The sequence below is a fragment of the Caretta caretta genome, chromosome 1 (assembly GCF_965140235.1).
Source record: "Caretta caretta isolate rCarCar2 chromosome 1, rCarCar1.hap1, whole genome shotgun sequence".
NCBI classification, from domain to species: Eukaryota; Metazoa; Chordata; order Testudines; family Cheloniidae; genus Caretta; species Caretta caretta.
In genome coordinates, this window is record NC_134206.1 from 201333821 (window position 1) to 201359046 (window position 25226).

At 44.8% G+C, this 25226-nt stretch overlaps 1 protein-coding gene across 1 annotated transcript; it reads right to left on the reverse strand.

Moving 5' to 3' along the window:
• Window positions 1–2847: 2847 nt before the first annotated feature.
• On the reverse strand, window positions 2848–25038 carry LOC125621095 (cell surface glycoprotein CD200 receptor 1-A). The gene is made up of 6 exons (XM_048817565.2): window positions 24725–25038; window positions 10175–10489; window positions 8062–8301; window positions 6920–7013; window positions 5641–5692; window positions 2848–4199 (listed from the first exon to the last, which is right to left on the reverse strand). Exons 1-6 carry the CDS (start codon window positions 24810–24812, stop codon window positions 4071–4073), a joined length of 918 nt encoding a protein of 305 aa, XP_048673522.2. The 5' UTR covers window positions 24813–25038; the 3' UTR covers window positions 2848–4070.
• Between the last annotated feature and the right edge of the window lie 188 nt (window positions 25039–25226).

Genomic DNA, 25226 nt, shown 5'->3' on the forward strand with positions numbered 1-25226 from the left:
CAACGATAGAGCTAGGAATAAAATTCATGGGTGAAATCCTGGCTCCATTGAATTCAATGGCAAAACTCCCATGGAGGTCAAGATTTCACCCCATGTTTTGTCTCCCAGCCTTGTGCATTACACTGACTCTTTGTGGTACTGGGTATGAAAGGACTTCATAGACTCTATCAAAGAGATTTTCTGGGTGGAGAGGACCAAGAGGTAGCACATGTACAGAAACAATATTGGGACACCAGCCTAAATAACCTGGAAGTGCAGTACCAGCCTCTGGATTAGAACAAGAATAATGGATGTAAAATGTCAAGAGCAATCATGGAGTTGGCAATATCTAATGCAGTGGTTTTCAGCCTGTGGTTCATGGACACTTTGTGATCCGCAGACTATGTCTAAAGCAGAGGTGGGCAAACTACGGCCTGGGGGCCATATCCGGCCCACAGGACCATTCTGCCCAGCCCCTGAGCTCCTGGCCAGGGAGGCTCACCCCTGGCCTCTCCCACGCTATTCCCCCTCCCACGCAGCCTCAGCTCATTGCACCACCGGCGCCATGCTCTGGGCGGCGGGGCTGTGAGCTCCTGGGGCAGCGCAGCTGCAGAGCCCGGCCTAACCTGGTGCTCTGTGCTGTGCGGCGCATCTGTGCTCCAGGCAGCGCGGTAAGGGGGCAGGGAGCGAGGGAGCGGGGTTGGATAGAGGGCAGGGGAGGCTGGGGGTGTGGATAGGGGCCGGGGCAGTTAGAGGGCGGGGAACAGAGGGGTTGAATGGAGACAGGGGTCCGGGGGGGCAGTCAGGAAGGAAGTGGGGTTGGATGGGGCGGTGGGGGGCAGTTAGGGGCGGGGGGTCTGGGGACAGAGAGCAGGGCGGGTGGATGGGGCAGGGGTCTCGGGGGGGCCATCAGGGAACAGGGGGGTTGGATGGGGCGAGAAGCAGGGGGGTCGGATGGGGGTGGGGACCAGGCCACGCCTGGCTGTTTGGGGAGGCACAGCCCTCCATACAATTTCTGAAACCTGATGCGGCCCTCAGGCCAAAAAGTTTGCCCGCCCCTGTTCTAAAGGGTCACTATGAAAATAAATCTTCAGATCCCACAAAAAGGAATTCTGTTTTTCTGATGGATCAAAAGTATGTGAATACCCCACCTAAAGGTCAAAACCTGGCATTGTTGTCATTACCATAGAAACCCACAGCTTAGGGCCCCTTTCTCATGCTGCATTGAATGCTGCGCTGAGCACATGCAACATTTATAGTTGAATTCTGCCCAGTCAATTTTCAGTCTAAGACTTCTATGGTAGGGGTCCATGGACCACAGATTGAATTTCCAAAGGGGTTTTCACCTCCACTGGAAATTTTTTAGGGGTCTGCAAATGAAAAAAATGAAAACCACTGATCTAATACAACAGTAAAAGGCAGAGTCTCCCTTTGTGACTCCGCCACATCTGAGCTGGTTAGGAAGCCCGCATGGCTGAGCCACAAGGTAACAGTGAATTGAAGCAGAATTAAATGTAACACCCTTGCTTGCTTGGAGGGTGGCTTCAGCACAGTGGCACTGAACTGCAAGGAAAGGAATGTGGATGGGTGCACTAGTGACGGAGGAAAAGAGCAAGGAGAAACTCCACCCCAAACTGGTGATGTTCTTCACATCAGAGAAAAGAGAGAACTTGTGTGTAGTAAAGATGCTTAACTCACATGTGGATAGTCAAGAGTCTTGGCTATCCTGGTCACAGAGTAAGGCTGAGAGCCTGCACTGTACAATTTACCATACAAGGTTTGGTTAAGTCCTGGCCTGGATTAAACCATCATGCAGCTACAGGGCAGCATTCCTATTTAGCACTACAAAGGGGGACAAGTTGCAGTGCTGGCTAATGCAGCATGAGGCCCAGAGGGATGTGGTTAGCTCCAAGGTCAGGAGGCAAAGTGCTGCCTTCTGCAGAAGCAGCCTGTGGGATTCTCTGACCTAAGCTCTCTGGTGCTATGGGAGACATGGCTATTGTGCAAAGAAGGGATAGTCTACGTAACCTAGAGCCAGAAAGAGTGAGAAAAAACAGACTGGGCCTGGAAAAAATTAAATTGACTTAGTCAAGCACATGAAAGTGTATGACCAACTCCAGAAAGGCCTAACAAAACTAAGTAACTGGGCAACAGGCTGGCAGGTGGAATCCAATATAGACACATGGAAGGTAGTGTACATTGAAAGAGGCAATCTTCTATACACTGCTGGGCTCTGACCTACAACAGCTGTAGTCTCAAGGGGAAAAAATCGGTCTTGTTGACAATGCAGTGAGCGTGATTGCTCAACACCCAGTGGCAGGCAAAAAGGGAATGAATCTCTGGCTATATTAGGACAGCAACAGATCATTATGACAACGTCAATTCTAAGATGACTGGGACTTTCAAAGAAGCCCAAGGGAGTTTGGTGGCCATGTCCCATTGCAATCCATTGGGAGTTGGGTGCTAAACTCCTTTAGGTTCCTGGGAAATTCCAAGCCAAGGTACTTCCTCACCATGAATTCAGTGTCCAGCTCTGGCCACCTCCACACAAAAAGGACACATCAGAAATGGAGACGGGCAACAGGTGTGTTTAGAAGACTGTGGAGTGGGGTAGCTCTCCCCGAGGAGGAAAGGTTTGAGGCTATTTACAGAAGCTTGGAAAGGAGACCAATAGAGAGCCGTGTTTCTTTCAACCAGGAGGGTCACAAAAGGGGATCACAAGATGTTGAAAATTGTATTACAGTCAAAAGCAAAGAAAATCTCTCTTTCCCCCTCCTCCTCCTCCTCCTGCCCACACAGCCTTACCCTTCAAGGTCAGGTGGCCTCTGTCAACTTCTCAATAAGTACATACAAACAGATCATACAGGCTTAGCATTAATACTTTTTTTACTCTTACTGTTATAGTAAAGTAAGAAGGTCATTAAATGTTTTGACTTCAAATAAGGGCTCACCCAACCAATAAGGTTGAAAAACACTGGTAGAGAGGACAACTGCCTTGTCCTATTTACCTCTGTCCATAACACATGGACAAGAGGCACTTTGATGAAATTAAAAGATAACATGTTTGAAATGGATAAACTCATTTTTATATGAAGTAAATTAATCTTGTGCTGCAATTATACTTAGACAAAATAGCTTAATGAGATTCAAGGAAAGGTTTCAGCACATAATTGAAACCACCCTCTGCAATTAACATTAGCTAAAATAAATATTACACGGGCCAGCAAGCCTTATGCTTCAAGACAAACTGAGTACCAGCTGAGGGCAGGAAGAAATTACCCTGGCTTGGTCCATTATTGCACAATCCCAGTAGATGCATTATTGGTGTTTTGCTTCTTTTCCTGAAACATTTTGCCTTGGCCACTGTTAGAAACAGACTAATGGAGTGGCAGGACTATTATGCTATTGCAGTATGTTAATGCCTGTGCTCCCTGAAGGAGGAGATTCCACCACGGGAAGACTCCTGAGAATGACTCGTAACTTAGTACAGACTATAGAAAACATTTTGTGTTCAATGGGAGACCTGACAAGTTATTCAGCATCCTCCTACCCAATGGACCTCCTCAATAGATAGTGCTTCTTCTCAGGATTGGGAGGATACTGAGATACTCAGTTGATCTCCCATCCCAGCTGATCTATCATCTAATGACCAGTGCCCTTACTATTACAGTAGACTTGGTCAGTGGGTGTTTCACTCCTCCTCCCACTCCCAAAGTGACACAGAACTAATGCCTAAAAAGGAATGTCCAATGTTTGGATTGCTGCAGTCAGGGCAGCCAGTGGGGACCTGTGAGCACAAGAGCTGTCCATGGTGAAACCAATGGCAGCAGGTCACTCCATCCTTCACAGTGCTAATTCCCAGGATGGGGACAGAGGGTGACAAAAAGGGAAGAGGAAACAAGAGGAATTGATCAGCAAGCAGATATGTTTGGAGGCACCCAGTGGTTATGCAGATCCTTGGCTCTCAGAATCCCGTGAAGAAAATGTTTGGTGATGGAGATCTTCTTCTGGAAGGAATCCAGTATCATTAATCTTCCCTGCAACCTGTTCCCCTTCTTCACACAGGTGGTGAGTCGGGCCCAGCTGGATTCTCAGGTTTCTGACTGGAGCCCTGATGGGAGGTCTTCACTCACTGTTACTTCATACACTGTGTTGTAGATTGTGTTTTCCTTCTGCACATAGCTGGCGTAGGGCTCCAACTCCTGCTGCTCATTACTATCCTAGTAAATCAAAGGCAATAACCATGAGCACCAGGACTGGATTTGTTTGGAAATAAAAGTTCTTTCTGGAATCTTAAAAAGGTGTGAACTGAGCAACAACATGTCTCCCCTCCCCTAAATGTAAGAAACACAGGGAGCAGGGCTCCACGGATATATGAATGATCACAGGCTGATGCTATGGAAACAGTTGATGGCATATCTGCATTACAGATAGAGCCATCAAGAAGCAGCATGGTCTAGTGCCTAGCACAATGGAGTGGGGCTCAAAACTGGGATCGTGCCTGGTTCTGTCACTGACCTGCTGAGCGAACTGGAGATGTTTACTTCACCTCTGTTTTCTCATCAGTGCTCTGTTTCTCTTACCTATTTGGACTATAAGATCTTTGGGGACTGCCTCTCACTATGTCTTTGTACAATATTGAACAAAATGGAGCCCTGATCTCAGTTGGTGCCTAGAGGTTCTCTTGTAAACCAGTAATAAATAATAATAAACTGGGCTAAAACTACAAAATAACGTTAAGTTCCAATCTATGCTAATGTGGCAGCAAAAACAATCAATCCTATTTAGGCTCCTAAATGCCCAAATGCCTTTTGAAAATGAGACTTAGGTGCCTCAATCAGTTAGATGTTGCAGTGTTGAGGGCAGAAATGCCTAAATACCTTTAAAAATCTGGGCCTAAGTGACTTGCTCAAAATCCCCACAGGAAGTCTGTGGTAGACAAAGGAATTGACCTTAGCTCACTAGAGCCCACGGCTAGCACTCTAACCATTGACCCATCTTCCCTCTCCTGTCCTTATTAGTCAGCTCACCTGTATTGTAACATGATTTGATCACATCAGAGTTAACTATTGTTAAATTGTGACTGACTCTCATTTTCGCTAAGGACTCTTTACACTGCTCTGGCCATAAAGGAGCCTTAAAGGGTATGTAAATTACAGATCTGGCCATTCAGAACTTAGTGACTTTTTGAGATTCACAGTCCATTTTGTTACATGACATCTTTCCTTTTGTAAATTTTTAAAAAAAAGGTTGCTTCTCATTTAGATCAATAAGAAAAACTTTCAAAACAACCCCCTCCCCCCGCCACTTCGCTGTAAAACCACGAGGTGTATCACAGCTATACTCAGCACAGCTCTTCCTGGCATGATCAGGGAGAACTGTCAAAGCTGCTGCTTTTTGAATCACAAGAATGCTAGTTTGAGTCTTGACTGTGGCAGTGCTCTGCAGGCATATATTACAAGTCCAAATCTTGATATTTGGAGTGCACATGGACTCTGTCCTGCTTTGTGTCAAGTGACAGTTTGCGGAACACAATTGCACCTGCAGAAAGTAGGGAGAGCCAAAATCTGACAGCTTCCCTTAATGTATAAAACTTTTCTGAGTTACTTTGGGAGCACATCTCAGATTTAGTGACATCTTGGCTTACATCCACTTCCTTACCTGCAGGTTGTGTGTGGGAGCAGTCTCAGGGATTTTGGACTTACAACAAATTCTGTGGAAGGGAAAAGAGGGAAAAAAGACAGGGAAAAAAAAGTATAACAAATTCTACCTTCAGTGTTAGGGTGGGCCACTGAGACCACACATCTTGGAGCAGGAGGGCCCTGAGAGAGTCTGTAATCCACAACTAATGAACCCCTTCTTCCTCAAGTCATCAAGAAGGGGGCTAAATGTCATCTCTCACTGGATGGCTCTTGACCGGGGTTCTCAAACTGGGGGTTGGGACCCCTTGGAGTTGCGAAGTTATTACAGGGCGGGTTGCGAGCTGTCAGCCTCCACCCCCAAACCCCGCTTCACCTCCAGCATTTATAATAGAGTTAAATATTTAAAATGTGTTTTTAATTTATAAAGGGGGCACACTCAGAGGCTTGCTGTGTGAAAAGGGTCACCAGTACAAAAGTTTCAGAACCACTGCACTTGACTCTGATGTTTTGATCTCCTGACTCTACATATGTGAAGTCCCTACTCCAGCCTGTGGGAGCCCTGAGCCTATTGGGAGAGCAGAATAGTGGAGACAAGGTCCTCTGGATGGATAAGAGCTTTGCCCTGAATAAGCTTTACTCTACATGAACTAATCCCCTTCTGAGGGAGGAGGACATGAGGCTAAGCAGTTGGACTTTGGACTACGGGGGAGAGGAACTGAGTGAGGGGTTCTCCTGGAATACCACCTACACCAGGAAAAGAACATCCCAGTTACAAATTGTCTATATTTAAGTACAATGCTCCCTACTCTTTTACCCTGGAACTGCATCCCTCTGACTCATTTAAGCAAGGTCTGATGGAACTGAAGTGCAGCACACAACAAAGGAATAAAGATTCTGCTGCTTGATTCAGCTTTATTAATCTTCTGACAGGACAGTCCTGCTCCGTCCTCCAGAGCTGGGTGACAACTGTTTGGTAGGGAAACTGATCCCCCAAACTGCTGGCTTGAAGAAGCAGATTGAGATATTCTGTAGTACCTAGAGAACAACTTTTACTTTGCCAACTCTCCATACTGACAGGAAGTTTCCCTGGCGTCAGGAGGTGGCATCTTGTGTCCCATGCCCACCCCCTCCACCAGTGTATCATTCACTTAGATACACTGTGCCTCATCATGCCACATCCTGTGTGAATGTGACAGAATCAGAGATGCTTGGATGTCATCTGATCTGATATCAAATAACACCTTAAGTTTCCTCTCAGCTCTAGACAAACTGATTCCTTAGTGCCATGTCATACATACCTGCCACGGTGGAGCTTACAGAGGAAAATTAAAGCCAAAATGAAGAGGATGCCCAGGAGACCAGCAGAGATGGCGAAATACTGAAGAAACACGTCTAATAAGAGAGAATCATGATTTTCTAAATAGGGAGAATCACCATTTCAGTTATTTCCTCACCGATCAACTCCTTTATTGTGTCCACCTGAGGATCACAAGGTGCTTTAAACATTAATTACATCTCACAGCCTGCCCGTAAAATAAATAGTATCTCCACTTGAGAGAAGGGGAAACTGAGGCAAAAAAGTTAAATAGCTTGTCCAAGGTCATGCCTGGAGATTTCAATCTGGAAGGGGAACCTATATCTCCCAATGGCCAATCACGCACTATATTACTAGATCATGTTGCTCTGTAGACTCTGCATATCTCACCATTCAAGCTATCTCTTATATGACTTCAAAGCAAAAGAGCAAGGAAAATAAATAAAACAGTCCAGATAACAGCCATTTACCGTTCAGATTATGAGACTGTTCCCTGTTTTCAGGTGGACAGACACTAGAATGTGCTCTCCTCCCCTCCTCCTTTCACAGCCCCGGTGGCAGGATTCGTACTTGCATCCCAACAAATTTTATTTATGCTTCTCTTTCAGTTGAACGTCTTGTCCATACAAGCAAGTGACAATTGTGATTCAGGTCCCATCAATGCCTTCCCACTGCCAATAAAGTACCACAACCCTGACCTAGAGGGAGCATCTCCAGGGAGGGAGTAGGATAGATGAGTTTCATGGCCCAAGTCATGATATCCCATAAGTCACTGACTCTTGGTCACTACCAAGCTGGGCCAGATGTGACCTGGTGACATCACCGTGCAAGGCTCCATAGCCATTGTACAGTCCCCTAACTGACCCAGCCCCCCAGGTTAGACATTTGTATGGAAAGGAGATAAGAAAAAGGTCCCACTTCAGTCTTAAATTTTGGGGAGTATTTCTGCAGCCTTTATAGATTTCCCTCTCTAGAAGCAAACTGGAATGGTCAGTTGAATTTGCAAGGTCCCTGCCACACTCTCACCAGTCTCACTGATATTTTTTGGAGCTGGTGAACAGAGGAGCACATAGTTTATCAGTTATGAATGAAGACTAAATAGAGAAAAGAGATGTCTCCTGTTACCTGATTGGCATTCCTTGGATTGGCTTGTGTTCCAAGCCAGATGAGAGACAAAGCAGGTTATATTAGTCTCTTTGGGGCTGTATATACTGAGCACAGTCACTGTCCCATCTGGGTGATATTCAAGCTCAGTCTTGGGATTTCTGTTTGGGTCCCAAGAGACCTGTGCAGCTGGTTTCCCTGCAGCTGCCTTGCACACAGCGGCCCCGTTACTGTCACAGGTCAAGGTCACTTCAGGAGGGACTGCAGGACAGGAGAAAGGGGAAAGGGTTGAAGTTAGTTTGCTGCATGTGGTATGGCAACTTTCCTCATTCCTATACAAGAAGAACCTAGCAGAAAGAGGAGAATGGGAGTGAAGACAGTATTGCAATAAATAGCAAACACCTGCAACAGCAGAATAGATAATGCGGAGTCCTTACAGCTCTTGAAATGGGGGTATCCCGTGGATGAGAGGGTGAGTGAAAACCTTAGGTGTGCCATGTGGACTACCATAGATAATATCCCGAGACACGGCTTTAGGGAAATGAAGTACCCTCTCCTCACACAGCAATTTATCCTGGTTCAGTTTGAGACATATAAGCTCTCATACACCCTCTGCTGTCAAGATGGAACATAAACAAAAGAACAGAACCTGTATTCACTTCAGAACTAGAGAATGTTGAGGGCTAAAGTGGGAACTAGGAAGAACAGCAGAGAGGAGGAAGGCTGGGAACCACAGTAAGCAAAGGTGCATGCCTGTAAGCCCTTTCCTTAAACTGTTTTGACTGCCAAGGTTCCCAGCTCCACCCCACAAAGTGAATGGCCGGGACCAGGAGCTCATCTGTCACCCAGGTTCCACTGCATTGTCTCGTTGTCATGACTCCTAACAATCTCACCCACTCATGTCAGTTTTCTCAGGGATGGTGTGTAGAAATGGGCCTGAATCCAAAACCCCATATCCAAAAAGTTCCTGGATCCTGATCTACATTTTGTGTCATCTGCTGCTGATCTCCGGTAGTAGTTAACACAGGGGTGTGCATATATTTCTTATCCTTGGTGTGTCTTTGTCTCTCTCTTCCCCTCGGTTTTAGTCAATTTTGCAGTAGTAAATTCTTATGGTTATATCATTTAATATAGTCTTTCCAAAATTACCTGGGCAACTTTCAGTATTCTGATCTAGTTACTGCCCTCATGTCAGGTGGGTCACCACAGTAATCCTCCTTTGTTGTGCACAAGATAATGCACTAATGATGTTCCTAGCAAATAGCCTCTTTATGTTTGAGGCAGAAATGTTACAGGGGTAGCATAGGAAGACCTGGATGTCCGAGGGGGTTGGTAATAGGCTCTATTAGCCTTTTACTTGTAGCTTATCAGTTCTAAACCAGATCAGGTTTGCAGTAATTGAAAGTCATTACTATCTGCTGTAGGTGAACTGAGCTGACCTCAGTCCTGGTGCTAACAGACTTGGTTTACACTTGCCAGTGGGCATCCAGTCTCAGATGAGAGACCAAAGAACAATTGCACATGGGGGGACTGAACTATCGTTATTCCCAAAAGTGGCCTCACCAAGTAGGGTTTAAGGTACGTTGACTTGTTTGCTATACATGTTCTGTGGAGAGAGGATTTCAGTCTCCAGAACTGTCATTCTGGAATTTCTCACAAGCACTAAAAGGGTCAGATCCTCAAAGGCATTTAGACTCTTAACATCCCATTGAAATTAGTGGAAGTTGGGAGTCTACATACTTTTCAGGATCTGGGCCTAAATTAACTTTTTAAAAGCAGTTTCATGGGGGGATGGCTGAGGCTGGGAGTGTTTGTACAGAAGCCCCTCTACCAAATAGCCAAAGATTGATGTTAACATTGGGTAGAAAAATAGCTCATGCCAACCTTTCCCGCCATAAAAACAAGGAGAAAGGTTTGAGGAAGGAAAGGAGGACCAGAATGTAAAGAGGTTGGATGTGAGGAGAGACCACAATGAATTCACATAAGGGGATTAACCCAGCAGATGTCCTAAACTCCTTAGTTTTTGGAGTTCTCTGAACCTATATTCTCAACATTCTAAGAGGAGGGGAGGTTTATGTGTCAGGCATAAATCTGATTGTGTAGACAATTAAGAATGTCACAGCCTGTTACTTACCTAATACAGTCAGAGTGTAGGTTTGATTGAAAGTTCCATCGCTGTTTACAGTTTCACAGCTATAACATCCCTCATCTGTGAGTGTCACTTGTTGTATCTGAAGGGCACTATCAGTTTCAGGGCTAGATTTCCAATCCATTCTCTCATTGCAGTTTGTTCTGTCTGTCTTGTTCTGATCAGTTCTGTATGCCAGTGTGCAGTGATTTCCATTCCTTGGTCTTATCTTCCATACTACTGATACCAGATCCTGCCTTGAAATGTCACCACAGGTCAGATTAATGCTGGAACCAGCTATCTTAGACACTCCGATGTTATCTAGACAAGATGTAGGAAGAGAAGGACACTTGAAAAGGTCACCCAGAGTGTCATTACCCCCAGAGCTCCAAGGTTATAACATCTCTAGTATTATAGAATATTCCATAGTAAGATCCCACCTCTGCAGATACTAGACTCATCTCCTTGTGTCCATAGCTTTAAACAGTGACTGATAACCTGACGTTTGGTTTTGCCACCAGTCCATAAGATTAACCTCTCTGCTCTCACATGCCGTAGAACCTCTTCCCTACTGCAATCACTGCCAAGTTTCAGTATAAAGACATTATTGCGGAGTGGAGCCTGACTGAGATGCAAGGCGCACAGCTATATTGGAGGAGCTCCTGGGCTAACTTTCTTTTTTTTCCCCTTGCTTTGGCAGCAATTGTGAGGCAAATGAATGGTGGGGAGGGAGTAACATTAGTAGTGTGCCTGTTCTGTACTGCCCTTGACGTAAGCACAAATCAGGAAAAGTTAGACATTTCTGAGCCACTTCCTGCTGCTCCATCCACAATGGGAGTTAAGCTACCATCTTGGACTAGCTGGAACTCAGCAGAATCAGAAAATCTTTGCAGGAGCTGTATGCTAAGGATTGGTCTACATGTAAAACTTATACTGGGGTAGCTATGTCAGATAGGGGTGTGATTATTTTTTACCAATATAGCTATGCCAATGTAAGCCCTAGTGTAGATGCAATTATCCTGGAAAAGCAGCCCAACTTTGAAAATAGTTTCTATTCAACATATCTTTCTTCCTCTACCCTCCCGAGGCCAAATTCTGCCCAGCTACACTGGAGTAAATCTGAATTAGGTCCTTTGATTTTAGTGGTGTTATGCCAGATTTACACTGATGTTATTGAGAACCAAATTTGAATGTTTGTATTTGATAGTTATCTGGTCACTTCTCTGACAAGAATGAGTTTCTACTCCTGTTAGGCCTGCAAAGCCCCTACAGACACAGGAGAGCAAGCCGGAGTCTATTCTCCCTCACTGAGCATTGACAAAACTCTCAGTTAAGTTCCAGTGAAATAGTCTTTACCATCAGTGGTGGAGGAAGAGGAACAAAGAACCCAGCTGCATTTTCAGATCCCAAGTGAAATCTGTGGAGCCGGCAGTTAGAAAAATCCTTGCTGAGAACAAATAGGGAATTTCCCTTCTCCTCATCTGCTTTTAGAATTACTATTCTGGATATAAATTCCATATGAAGTCCAGTACAATTCATTTTCATGGCTGAATCATCAGCATCACCAAGTAACATCAAATGTATTAGACTATAATATTATGTCCACATAAGTCTATCACAAAAACTTCAACACTGATTAAAAGGACAATTTCAACCTGTTTAGGTCCCTAAGTTACTTTTCTGGGTGTGTTTATTGCATTACAGAAGATGAAACTTTTATTCTGGGTCCTCAGTGAGCTACACAATGTTTAGGTCTTATCTAATCTACATCTTTTCTTAGGAAATTTCTTTCTGTTGCTGTACTACCAGGAGTAACATGGTGTGAGCACCAGTACAGATAGGCCATCGGCATACTTTTACCACCATGTCATTTAACCATGGTCAGAACAGGAACAGACGAGAGCTGGGCAAACTTTGTTTGGTAAACACTACATTAACTGAAAAATGTGGTTGCCAAGCAACCAACATTATTTGTGAATTCGGGTCACGTAGTTTTGGCCAAATAAAAAATGATATTTTTTTTCCAAAAAAGTCTAAATGTTTTGTTTTGACATTTCATTTAGAAATAAACTGTTTGTTTTTCATTCAACCCAGACCATTTCCCCCTCACTTTTTTCATTTTGATGAGGAAAAAAATCAGTTGGGGTTTGAAACAAACAGAATTTTACTTCTCATTTTTCAGTTCACTGAACTGCAAAACCCATTTAGTCACTCAGCTCAAGCCGAGACTCTCTGGAAGTCCAGACACTGGTGGCTAGTCTACACTAATACTCTCGCTGTTGCTGTCACTGATAGCACTACAGTGGTGGCAATGCAACATGAAGAAATTTCCTGAAAAAGGCCAGTTTAGGCAAGACCTTAGAGACGGTGTAGGGGAGTGAGCTCCACTTTCCTGTCTGCCTTGGTGACCATCTCATGTGCTTCTGTGATCAGGCTCATAACCACATGGTCTCTTCTACTTTGGGGGGGTGGGGGTGGGGAGAGCCTCTGATTGGCAAGCTCCTCCACAGAGACCAAGGGGATGCGGTGTATGCCTGCAGTGAGGCATAATTGCTTGCTTGAGGTCACCTGGGAATGCTGAATTGCACTTGCTCTTTGGCACTGCACTCCTTGCTACTACCAAATGTGACACAGTGACGTATAAATGTGGGGGTTCACAATGTCCTTTCACAAGGGCCCCGATTCAGCTAAGCCTTTAAGCCCATACTTAGCTTTAAGCTGGAGTGGTTCCATTGGCCTTCAGTGGAACTATTCACAAGACCTAAGGAGGTCGTGGAAACTCCTTCAGTGGAGGTTTTCCAAAGGAGCCTGGATGGCCAGCTGTCTTGAATGGTTTAGATACAACAAATGCTGCATCTTGGCAGGGGGTTAGACTAGGTCTGGGGTGGCCAACCTGTGGCTCCGGAGCCACACGCGGCTCTTCAGAAGTTAATATGCGGCTCCTTGTATAGGCACCGACTCCGGGGCTGGAGCTACAGGTGCCAACTTTCCAATGTGCAGGGGGGTGCTCACTGCTCAACTCCTGGGTCTGCTAGAGGTCTTGCCCCCACTCCATCCTTTCCTGTTCCCTCCTCTGAGCCTGCCATGCCCTCAATCAGACCCTCCAAGAGCCTCCTGCATGCCACAGCTGATGCAGGGAGGGAGGTGGAGGCACTGATCGGCGGGGCTGCCGGTGGGCGGGAGGCGCTGGGAGTGGGAGGGCATGGGTGAGCTGATGCAGGGCTGCTGACGTGTTACTGTGGCTCTTTGGCAATGCACATTGGTAAATTCTGGCTCCTTCTCAGGCTCAGGTGGGCCATCCCTGGACTAGATGACCCTTGAGGTTCCTTCTAACCCTATGGGTCTATGATTCTTTGCTGGCAGGGGGCTCATTTGAGGACACTGAGTTGATGACCTACCCCACCTACATGAAAGAGGGAAATCCCTTCAGCCTGAACTTGTAACAAAGTGGCTCTAATCCCCAGGGTTAAACCCTGGTCGCTCCTGTTTATCCTCCAGGGGCCTGATAATCACCATTGTTTTGGGTTATTCCCAACCTCTATAGCACCGGGTGATGCAGTGTAACCCCCGGTGGACTGTGGCATGTCTCGCCGCCCCTGCAATGCTTTTGGTTTCCATATAGCAGCCGGGGATAAATTTTTCCATTGATGGAGGCATACCCCTGAGAGGCAGAGAAACTTGTGTGGTTCTACTGTGCCACGGAAAGCCTGCATTGGGAGGGTATTGGCAGCAACACTAACCCCTGGGCTGGGGGCTTTAGGTGTGAGTTAGTGAAAGAGAGGGTGGCCTGGTGCCGCACAGTACTGGTATAACTCAGAGCACTGAGACATCCATCACCCTGTGAGGGATTGGGAAGGAGAAGTTAATCCCATACGTGGGGCTGAATCCTCTCAAGCCTTTTCTCAGTGTTTGGAGAAGAGTCAAAATATATAACCTGCAGGTGCAGAACAGAAAATTCCCAAGAGAAAACCACATCCTGCCGGTCCTGGGGACAGATGCAGCTGCAACTGCGCCCTGCTTACAACATATCCTTGTTACTTCAGCTCAGACAGTAAAAAAACAAATCGGTAACTCTCATGGGTTTTATTGGTGACAGTGGAGGATATAGCGGGTAAAGTATTTCTTTGGGACTTCCTACGTCCCGCCTTTACTGACAAAAGGGGATAATACTTACCTCCCATCTAAGGTGAACTGTTAGGATTAATTGTTCATGTTTAAAAGTATTTTGAAGATTAAAATCCTAAGTATAACAATTTTCTGGTGCCTGTTCTGTATTGATTTTTTAAATGTATACACAAAATAAATCACTCGTACAAATCTTTGCCCATTTGATTAAATTGACTACAGCATTCTCACTACACTAACACTGCACTAGGAGTAAGATGGGGGTTTTGTTGTTGTTTTTTGTTTCATTTGTTTCATATAAATATATGCAAATTGTTCTCAGTAAGTGAATTTCAGGAAAAGACTCTTCTGGAGTGGTTGTTTCTAATTCAGACAAAGTCATCAGAAGAGGAAATGAGAGAGGCTGAATGTCTCATGATGGGTTCTTGATTTTAGTTCTGTGAAAGTCTCTTAAAATGAAATGGAGAACAAAGAGCGTCCTTGCTTGACTTATCTTTGTCAGGCGCATCAGCACGTCAGGCCACATCATCAATTCCACTCACCTCATCTAAACGTGACTAAGCATATCTAAGAGTGCAAGTGGACTGCTATGGCTGGGCTGTTTTTACTGCATGACAGTAACAGTCTTGTGCACCCTTCTTGACAAATAAATGTGACACCAGTGTACTGGCCTACTGGACCATCCTCTCTTAAGTAACCCTCCCGGGATATGGTACAGTTTCCCCAACATAATGGCTGTCCATTGCCAGCGGCAAGAAAGGAAGAAGAAGTGAAAGAGGTGCTACTTTTTGCTACACCTTTCCATCAGCTTCTATCACAAATGGCCAGGAATGAGTCAGGTACAAGTCACTCACAGTCCACAAGCCACATCAGACAGCTTGAAAGCTGCTGAATTGTGTTTGTGTAAAATCTTCTTTTTTAGGTAAAGTTGAAACAATGGCTTTGAATTGCCCTTTATCCTGTTTTAATGAGAAGGCTTTTAGCTGAGCAGGATAGTTTAAGCAGGAGTCTAAAACATTCTGGACCTGAGCCTCATGTCCATTAGACCAGTTTCCACCACTCTAGTGGGGAACCTTAAATTGGGTGTAAATATAATAATGTGCTTTCTCTGTAACTGCCAGAGTGGGGTAAAGAGGCGTTAGGGGAAATAGGAATCAGGGTCTTTATTCCTAGGTCTGCCACTGATATAATGTATGATGCTAGAAGCATGAACTTTGTGCCTGTGTTTCCCCATCCATAAAATGGAGGTAATGCCTACCTCAGAGGCATATTGTGAAGTTTAATTAATTCATGTTAATGTGGTTTGAAGGCCTCTGATTGAAGTTGCTGTAGAAGGGCAAAGTATTATTATTAGCACAGGCCATTATCTAATGTCAAAGCCCCATTAACCATTTCCCAGGAAACAGCTAACACGTGACTTCTTTTCCCCATGATGGTTGTGTTCGATCTCTGAGCTGGAGAGATCCTGAGGATTGGTGTACACAGGGAACTTACATCAGCATAGTTATGTCTCGGGGTGGGAAAAATCCACACCCCTGAGAGATATAGCTATGCCGACCTAACCCCCGGTGTTGAGAGAACTAGATCAACCTAGCTACTGCATCTTGGTGAGGTACGTTAACTACAGTTACAAGAGAACTCCTGAAGCGATTCAGCGGCGCTGCTGTAGAGTTTTAAGTGTAGACATACCCTGAGGGAGAAGGTGGGGTTTGATAAAGGATTTGGATACCTTTGTCCAGCCTGCAGCCATCTTCATTCTCCTCCAGATCATCTCAGTATGAAAATGGTGTGTATCCCACACCAGGAAGACATGCTCAAGGGTGATTTCTTCTCCCCCTTATCACAGAATGGAGCGAAACGTTGCATAACGCTGAGTCCAAAGGATGTAAATTCTGATAGTTTCAAATGGGAAGGACTAACTCTTATATCTCACAAACTAAGTAGGATTGGGCCTGGTCAACATTTAGACAAGAGGCCTACAAAAAAGACCCAATGTGCTATAGCCTATTAGGGAGTGATGTTGGCCAGATTCCAATTCTGCATCCCTAAATTCTGCCCAGAGTTTCAATTGTATATGGGATTCTTCTTCACTTTCTGTCCCAAACTGTAGTGAAGTGGTATTTGGTACTGCTAACCATTTGCTATTTTTGCCCCAGAGGTGGCTATACTTCAGTGTTGCGTGAAGTGATTCCTGTGTGTGTATAGTTTATAAAATGCTTTGAGATCCTTTAGCATAAATGGTTGTCTCTAAATGGAAATTGTTCTCAGCCGCCTTCTCCTCTCAGTCTGGCAGCCATGAACTTTCCCCATATTTGGGGATGTTCAGATTTAAAGTGATTTTGGTTCAGACCTATCGCTGGGGCAGATATACTAAAGTCCCTTTGTGCTGCCAGGACCTTAAAGCAGCTCTAAAGGGGCTGCTAAGGATTCCTCAAGGCAATTATTGATTAATTTATGTCCTGAAGCATGAGGGTTTATATTCCGTAAACATTTTTATCCTTAGATAAAAGCTTAGAAACAGCCAGTGCATACCATAGGCCTTTGCCATACTGTCACCTCTCAGAAGCTAGTATCTTGTCTTCCAGAATCTCAGCTTTCATTTGAAAAAAAGAGTAAGTCTATAGCTGATATGCTTCCAAAGAAAACCTTAAAAAATGTGAATATAGGGCTTGTCTACATAGGGAAATTGAGTGGCAAAACTATACTGGTATATGTATACTGGTATTACTCCCTGTATAGACACTTTTATTACAGAATAAAAGTGACTTTTCCCAGTTTACCTTCTGTCATTTTGGAAGTGGTTTAAGTTATACCAGAAAAAACATGCTCTTATTCCAGAATACGAGTGTCCAAATGGGGAGCCATACCTGTACAACTATTGTGGTGTAAATTCACACTTTACCTCATACTGGTTTAACTTCCTGTGTATAATCAATACAAAGATGTCTGCAGAGAGCCTTGTACAATGGGTCTGACAGGTGTGAAGTGTCCTGTTCATCTCACTGAGGCATTCACTCAGGGATGATAATTTAAATGTCAACTATTTCATTCCCTGAGTAAGAAAGGAGACTGGGTCATAACTTACTGTGTGTGTTTTCTCATTTTTGTGCCACATGTCCATGACATTTGGGAGATATCACCACTTTTTTTTTTGCTCAGCCCCAGGAGCTTAGCAGAGCCTATGGGCCCCACTGAGGGGAAGTCAAGCTCAAGGAGCCCAATCTAGTGCAGCTCAGAGAGCTGCACTATCCTATTTTGTGCACAAAATCTAGTGTGAGCAGTGTTTCATTATGGAGACTCATGTGGGTGGAGCTTATGTTATGATGGAGCTTGGAAGAATACTGCCACTCCCCTCTCCCCCAATCTGAGCCCTGATCTCCAAACCTCTCAAGTCCCTCAATATTCTCTAACTTTGACTCACCTGAATATTTCTGTACCATCTCTAAATGTTGCCACTTCCCTGTTCAACAATAAGCCAGTCATTAATCTAACAAACAATGTCATTAAATGTTAAACAAGGTTCCGTAGCAGTGATCCTAGAGTAGGTTTTTAGGGCACCCCACTATTTACACGTTTTCTTGTTTAAAATGGGCCATTTCCCCTCCTTTGGGGGGTTTTTTTTCAAAGAGACACAGTCAATTTAGAAGTCATATGTATGTCTTGAAAATTTGTCAGCTACCACGTGCAAAACCTAAGATTACGGTAACTGAAAGCGATTGGGGAAAAATATTTTTCTCTCCTTTTTTTTCGTTTGTGTACATTGTGCATTTGACAGCACTTTGGTTATAGTCAGTTTCACTGGTTCTCATCTATAATCAGTGACTTAGTCATTTTCTCCTGTTTCTTTGAATCTTTCACACAGCAAAAGGAGAGAGAAACACTTTTAAAAATAGGAAAATATGATTGTAAAACCACAGGGGGTCTTGGGGGCTGGTGTAGAACCTGAAAAGACTTTTAACTCTTTTCATACTGAGTAGATTTCAAATTGGTGAAACTCAGTTTTATATCCATGACTGAAATCTCATCCCCTGAGACTACTTAATTTCCTTAATAGCCTCTTTAAGAAACTGAAGCTTTTAAAGAGATTTTTACCCTATAAAGAGATTGACAGTTTTGCTCAGAGATAGTTCTATTGTACATTGATTTCCTGAAGCAACACCCTCTTTAACTTTTCAGTGCATGGCCCCACACGCAACAGATTATAACATATTCAAATTAGTGGTATAACCAACTCACAATCGATATACCACAAGCAGATGACTGATTGCATCCTGGAATGAATGTTACATGAGTTACACTATGATGCAATTCAAGGGGCAATATTTGCAGTTTGAAAGAGGCCAGGTGTAATATGCTGAATACGTATAGTCTTTTTTCTGTATCTATACTCTGTCACTGAGTATCTGTGACACTAACCAAGGCTGGGGTGGGAGAACATAACAGACAGACAACAGATCCCTGGTATAACTCTATGGCAGTGAATGGAGTTACACCAGGAATGATCATGGCCCAAAGGGTTTGTGAAACACACTTATCTTCTGAACACCAGCCTGTTCTTTTCAGTTGTAAGAATAGGTATGTACTACTAGTAGAAATAACAAGTTAGTGTGTTGGGTAGATCTCCCTGCAGCTGTGAGATATAGGAGGTAAGGGTTCAGTTGCTTGCTGAAGGGAATCACACACAAATAAGGACAGTGTGGACTCATCCCTTGCTGTCACCTTCAGCTCCCCATTCCCACCCCCACATCCAGACTCTTGATTCTCTGATAATTTCTCTAAACCCATGGTCCTCACCCCATCTCTATCATGCTAACCCTAGTTTATTTAGACGTCTCTTGCTTCCATTACATGAACTTCCTGCTTTCTCATTTCCCAGCTTCTTCTTTCATTCCCTTGCAATCATCTTCCGCTTCTGCCATTGTTACCATGTCACTCTTGTGGGTGAATCCCTCCCCCACCTTCTTCTCGGCATTACTGATAAATTACTAAGTCATTCCCCACAAAGTCATCCCCATCTCTGGTTTCGTTGTCATGGCCTATCTGTGATGTGTTTATTGTTAGACTGTAAACTCTCCAGGCCAAGGAATTACTTCAGCTGTATGTACTGTATTGGGCTGAGCTCACTGAGAACGCTAAATAATACATGTAAATCCAAACTCCTTGTTTTCATCTTCCAGGCTAAACACAACTCTGCACCTGCCAACTCTCTGCTCTTATTTCTTCCTGTTACCTTCTCTTTCCCTTTAACCTGCCCAAGCCTCACCCCTAAACGCTCCTCTTGTCTTTATACCTTCTTCCATGCCACCCCAAACACCTGGAATTCCCTCTTTCTACTTGGGCACCAAAGAATCTTCCTCCTCTTCTTCGGCTCCTCCCTGAAAAACTACTTATTGGGTGGAGTCTTCCAGTGATACTTCAGCAATGTAAGAAGCACATAACTCAACCCTCAGGCCATGTCTAGGCTAGGAAAGGTTGGCTATGTTTTAATCAAGACAAAGGCTAAAAGAAAAAAGGATTGCGGCCCCACTTTAGCATGGGTCTGTCATCCAGACAGCCAGCGTAGTGTCATGGGGTTGGAATCGTTCTTTCTCCACAACACATAGGGCTGGTCCTCAATGGATGTAAATCATCATACCTGAATTGAAATCAGTGGAGTTAAAAGTTTACACCAGCTGAGGATCTGGCCCCTAAACTGTAAACTATATAAGGCAAGGTCTGCGTCTCCATGTTCTGTACATCACCAAGCAAGCTGATGGAACACAAGAAGAAATCTGATGTTTACTCATGCGGATGCGTCCCTGTATTCTGCCCACATCAGGCTTTGTGATATGAATCTATGCTTTTATTATGACACTAGTAGTAACACTGCTTCTAATCAGGCTTTGTGCAGATGAAGTGTGCAAGGACTGATGCGAGTGGGGACCCGAGCCAGCCCTAGTGTGCAAACTCCTCTGTAGCTTTTACTCCAGCTTGGCTCATGAATTTCACCCTCACCATTCCCATTATTGTTCTAATTAAGATGGCATTTTTATTGGCTTATAATGTTCAGAAATAGTTCCCTTTAAGGCCAAAATGTGTCCTGGTTGTTTTCAGTCCAGAGAGGAAATCCATTTCCAACCTTTGAAGAAAAATCTATTCCTTCCATTTAAAGATTCATATAAAAGCAGCACTGTGTATGTGTGTGTGTTTTTCTCACTTATTGAAATAGATTTTATTTTTTTACTTTAAATTATTTTTGTCTTTTTACTTTGCAGGAAAATATTTTTTTTAATCCATGGAGGCTGACATTTTAACCAGACAAACTCAAGAAAGTCAGAATTATGGAGCTAGATCACCATGCCTCACTAAGTGCTGTTCCAGTAGAGTACAATGGGCACTAAAGCAGACAAGTGAGTATTTTTCCAGCATAGGGGAATCCTCACATGGCTTAAATGTGACATACTGCCTACCAAACAGCTACAAAGGGCCTTCGATTTTTTTTCTCACTGAAGAAATGAACATGGAGCATTTTCTATGATGCTGCATAGGCTCAATCTAAATTTCAATTCTCCTCCTCCAAGGAAAGGACTAAAATGCATTTTGTTCTGTTTGTTTATGTTGAAGTTGCACCTTCTCTTGGAATCATAGATGCAAATATGTAGGATTTTGTGTGTCTGACTACCTATGGTATGTTTTGTGATCATTTAAAGAAAGACCCTGTTGTAATTTATAGGTACAAGCTGGCAGAGTTAAGGTGACTGTGCTGTCCTTAATGCCCTCACTTTTGTGCAGTTAAAAATCTCACTCATAATTGTTTTGAAGTTGGTTTTTTAACATAATAATTTATTTGGATTTTTCTAATAATGAAGCTGCCATATGAAAAAATAATAAGGGCTCTGACTTTCCTGCCTTTTTTTGTACATGTGAATGATCACGTCTTCAAAAACAAAAAATAAGAGCGGTGAGTTTTCAAACAGTGTGTACATCCACACTCATATGTCAGAGTTAAAGAAAATACAATATTTTATGTGGTCAGGATGCTATTTTCAAACCTCCTTACTGCTGGGGTTTTCAAATGAGACTGATGCGAGCACAACAGTCCTTGGTCAGGACGATGTACACTTCAACTCTGAAGTTCTAAAAACGGGATCTGCCTTTAAAGAATTTGTGTGTGTATGTGTGGAGGGGGGGAAATCACCTAAAAAAGTCTCAGATGATTTAAAAAAAATACAGAACACTATTTAAATGGTTGGGTAAGAAAAATAATCAAATGTTCCCCCCCCCCCTTTAATGTGTACGTTTTCAATGTTAAAATAAACAGCAGGGTGCCAGTGCACTAAAGAAAGGGGGCACTAAAGCAAGAGTGGAATGAAGACAGAGGCAGTTTATCTAAATATTTCCCCCATCCTATGAAATCTTAAATCAGGAGTAGAGTTCCAATATGAATGAGAGCAGGTGGCTGGGAGGATGGCAGGGCTGCATCAACCTTAAAAGAACTCCCCATGGAACACCTCCCCACACTGCTCACTCTTCCCTTGACGTTCATATCCAGATATTTGGGGTGTTCCTCTGCTTAACCCAGTAAGGAAAGTCACTGAGGCTGTCTCTACACTGGCACTTTCCTTACAATTTCCCAGTACTGCAGCTCTGGTGCCTGCCATGGTGAAATCACTAGTATAGACCAGCCACCAACATAGGCGCTGGAACTAGGGGTGTCTGAGGTGTGGCTGCACCCAGTGGCTTGAAGTGGTTTCCATCATATACAGGGTTCACAAGGTGCTTCAATGGCTCTCAACACCCCCACTATACAAATTTGTTGCAGCTCTCCTGGCCACCAGCATTTTAAATGATGTGTCATCTAACACTGGTTTTAACTTTTTTTCTGGCGACCCAGTTGAAGAAAATTGTTGATGCCCGTGACTCAACGGAGCTGGGGATGAGGGGTTTGGGGTGTGGGAGGGGCTCAGGGCTGGGGCAGAGGGTTGTGGTGCAGGTGAGGGCTACGGGGTGGGGCCAGGAATGAGGGGTTCAGGGTGTGGGGGGGGCTCTGGGCTGGGGCAGGGGGTTGGGGTGTGTGAGGGGGTCAGGGTTCTGGGCCGAGGGTTCAGGCTCTTGGGTGGGGCTGGGGATGAGTTGTTTGGGGTGTAGGAAGGGGCTCTGGGTTGGCGGGGGCTCAGGGCAGGGGGTTGGGGTGCGGGCTTACCTCAGGTGGCTCCCGGTCAGCGGTGCAGCGGAGGTGCTAAGGCAGGTTTCCTGCCTGTCCTGGCATCACGGACCACGCTGTGCCCTGGTAGCAGCCAGCAGCAGGTCTGGCTCTCGCCCGCACTCAGCTCCCATTGGCCGGTTCCCGGACAATGTGAATGCAGAGCCAGTGCTTGGGGCGGGGGGCAGCACATAGAGCCCCGTGCCCCCTGCCCCGCCTTGGAGCCGGACCACTGCTGGCTGCTTCCGGGGCACAGCACAGTGTCAGAACTAGCCTGCCTTAGCTGGGCAACACCACCGACAGGACTTTTAATGGCCCGGTCGGCAGTGCTGACCAGAGCCACCGCCTTCCATTCCGTGACCCGCAGTTTGAAAACCACTGATCTAACACAGCTCAGACCAGGACTAGACACCGTAGCTGTTAAACCGCCTGCGCCTTGCCTAAGCTCGTGCTTCCCTTGTCACCAAAACTAGTGCAGCAGTAGGAGATTTAAGAAAAAGGTTCATGTAGTTAAGGCCTGGCTGAGCCTGTAAAGTGCACCCTTTTTCAAATGTCATTGTTTCATTTTACAGCCACTCCTGGCCCCCAGAAGCTGGCTGGGACTCTGGGCTCCCAATAATTTTGGTACTCTGTGGGGACAGATGTGTCCATGATGGGTGTACGTGCACTGGGCCCACCTACGCCACTAAGCCTGTGGCCTGTGAGGGAGCGGAGGCCAGAATGGAGGAAATGCAGAGGAGCTGCCTGAGTTTTACTACGTGCTTTGAGGCAGCCTCCTGCATTCAACCTTATGCAGAGAGAGAAACAGCCTGGTCTGGGACAAGGCACTCAAGGGTAAGTACCTGTGGGAAAATTTCTGTTTCCTGTTTTTCTGTGGAAAATTGGGTTTTTGATTAAACAGTTGTTCTTGTGCAAACTTATCTGCCTTCCATGGAAAATTTCATCTTTTTGTCAAAAAGAAAAAAAAATCAAAAACCTTCTGACTGAGAAGGTTTGGGTTGTGGCTGAGAGGTTTTCAGGTTTTTAACTGAAAGTTGAAATCTTCAGAAAATTTCAATGAAAATGAATTCTTTTATTTATGTCAAAATTTTCCTAGAAAAAAATCCTCATTTCCTGACCAGCGCTATTTAAGTCCCTGGGGTTTTACCCCGATTCTGAGATCACTGTTATACCTTGGACGAGCTGCTTAACACTCCTGTGTCTCAGTATTTCCATCTGTAAAATGTGGACGAGGTACTAACCTAACCTCTCAGGGGTGCTGAAGCTGAATTAAACAATGGTTGTAAATGTTTTGAACTCCTCTGATGGAAGGCACTAGAGATGTGAAACCTATCTTTGGAGCCTGTGTTTGAACAGCTCAGCACATTAGACCAATTCCTCATTGCCAGTACGTGTACCTTAGCATTAACACTTCAGGCTTTTGTGACTGGTGCATGAGACTGCCTCTCCCTGCTTTAGTGATGAGTTTCTGTGGTGAGCCCAGGGGATGCGCCTTGCACTCACGAGAGTGGGGCTTGGAAGATCATGAGCTCTACAAATACAGGTGAATGGGAGCTGGTGGACAGTAGCTGGAGCAGCGAAAAGGCTAATAAAACTGAGACAGCTGACCTAAAAGGTTAGGAAGCATGGCCTTAGATGATACTGTTTTCACTACAGAAGCTGTTTTTGATCAAACACTGACAGGTGTTCCTTATGGTAAAACTCCCACCAGCTCTCAGAATGGATCCTCAGGGCTGCTTGCCACTCTCTAATAGGATCTCCCACCAGTGCTCAGAATGAAATTTATGATCTCCACCCTCCCCCATGGGAGCTATGACCAGCCTTCCTAACAAAACCCAGAAGAGACCCCCGCCCTGGCTAAGACTTTGGGTTCACAGACGGGGCTGCACACACTATTCCCTGTGTGACCTACAGTCTGTTAAATAAATCAGCCTCTTGGACGACAGGAATTTAAAGACACAGGGAAGAGTCTTTTGGCAGCTGATAATGTTGTTAACTGTGAATCAATCCCAGTTGCTAAGTAAACCAGATACAGGGCACATGCCTAGTGACAATAGGCCTGGTGATCACAGGCAGATGTAGTGAATGAAGAGCAGGTCTAACATGCCAGTAACAATACATAATCAACTCTGTCCTTTAATGAAAGCAGCACTGATAAGTACAGCATTTACGTGAAGGAAACATCCTAGCACATTCCCCTTGCCTCGATCCATAGCAGCTGCTTGGTCCCAAAGAGAAGTCTAACTTACCTATTTGTACCATGGCCACAGAGACGGTGAGCAGCACGAAGGCACAAAAAGTCTTCCCTAAACAATTCATGTCAGCTTTTGCTTTCATCGCTCACACAGCTCGCTCACTCCATCCATCCTGTTGTCAGACCAGCTGCAGACGCAGGGAGCTTCCTTCTGTGACAGTGTGCCCTTGCCAGCCAGTGTCTCTGTTCCCTCTTCCACTTCCCCACCTCTCCTCCACCCCAACTCCGCCTGCTCCTGACTGATTAGCTCCTTGGAGGTAGAGAGGCTCCTTCTTCTGCCTTTTCATGACACTAGGCTTCCTGTGCTGAGAGCCAAGGCAAACATTGAGGAAACAGATTTAGCAGCTATGCCTTCCGTTCATTGGCTCTCCTTGCAGTGCCGATGTGTGAAGATAAACTCCACAGCAGAGCTCAGAATGGAGTAAAAATGAAGCTTATTCTTCAAGCCTGGGCTTACTGTCAGAGAGGGAATATTAATCATGGGGAGTTGGAGCATC

Coding starts and splice junctions, on each gene's coding strand:
- LOC125621095 (XM_048817565.2), bottom strand. CDS start 24,812: ATGAAAGCAAAAGCTGACATGAATTGTTTAGGGAAGACTTTTTGTGCC. Junction 7,014..8,061: donor ATCCAAGGAATGCCAATCAG/GTAACAGGAGAC, acceptor CTCTCTTATTAG/ACGTGTTTCTTCAGTATTTC. Junction 5,693..6,919: donor TGTAAGCTCCACCGTGGCAG/GTATGTATGACA, acceptor TCCCTTCCACAG/AATTTGTTGTAAGTCCAAAA.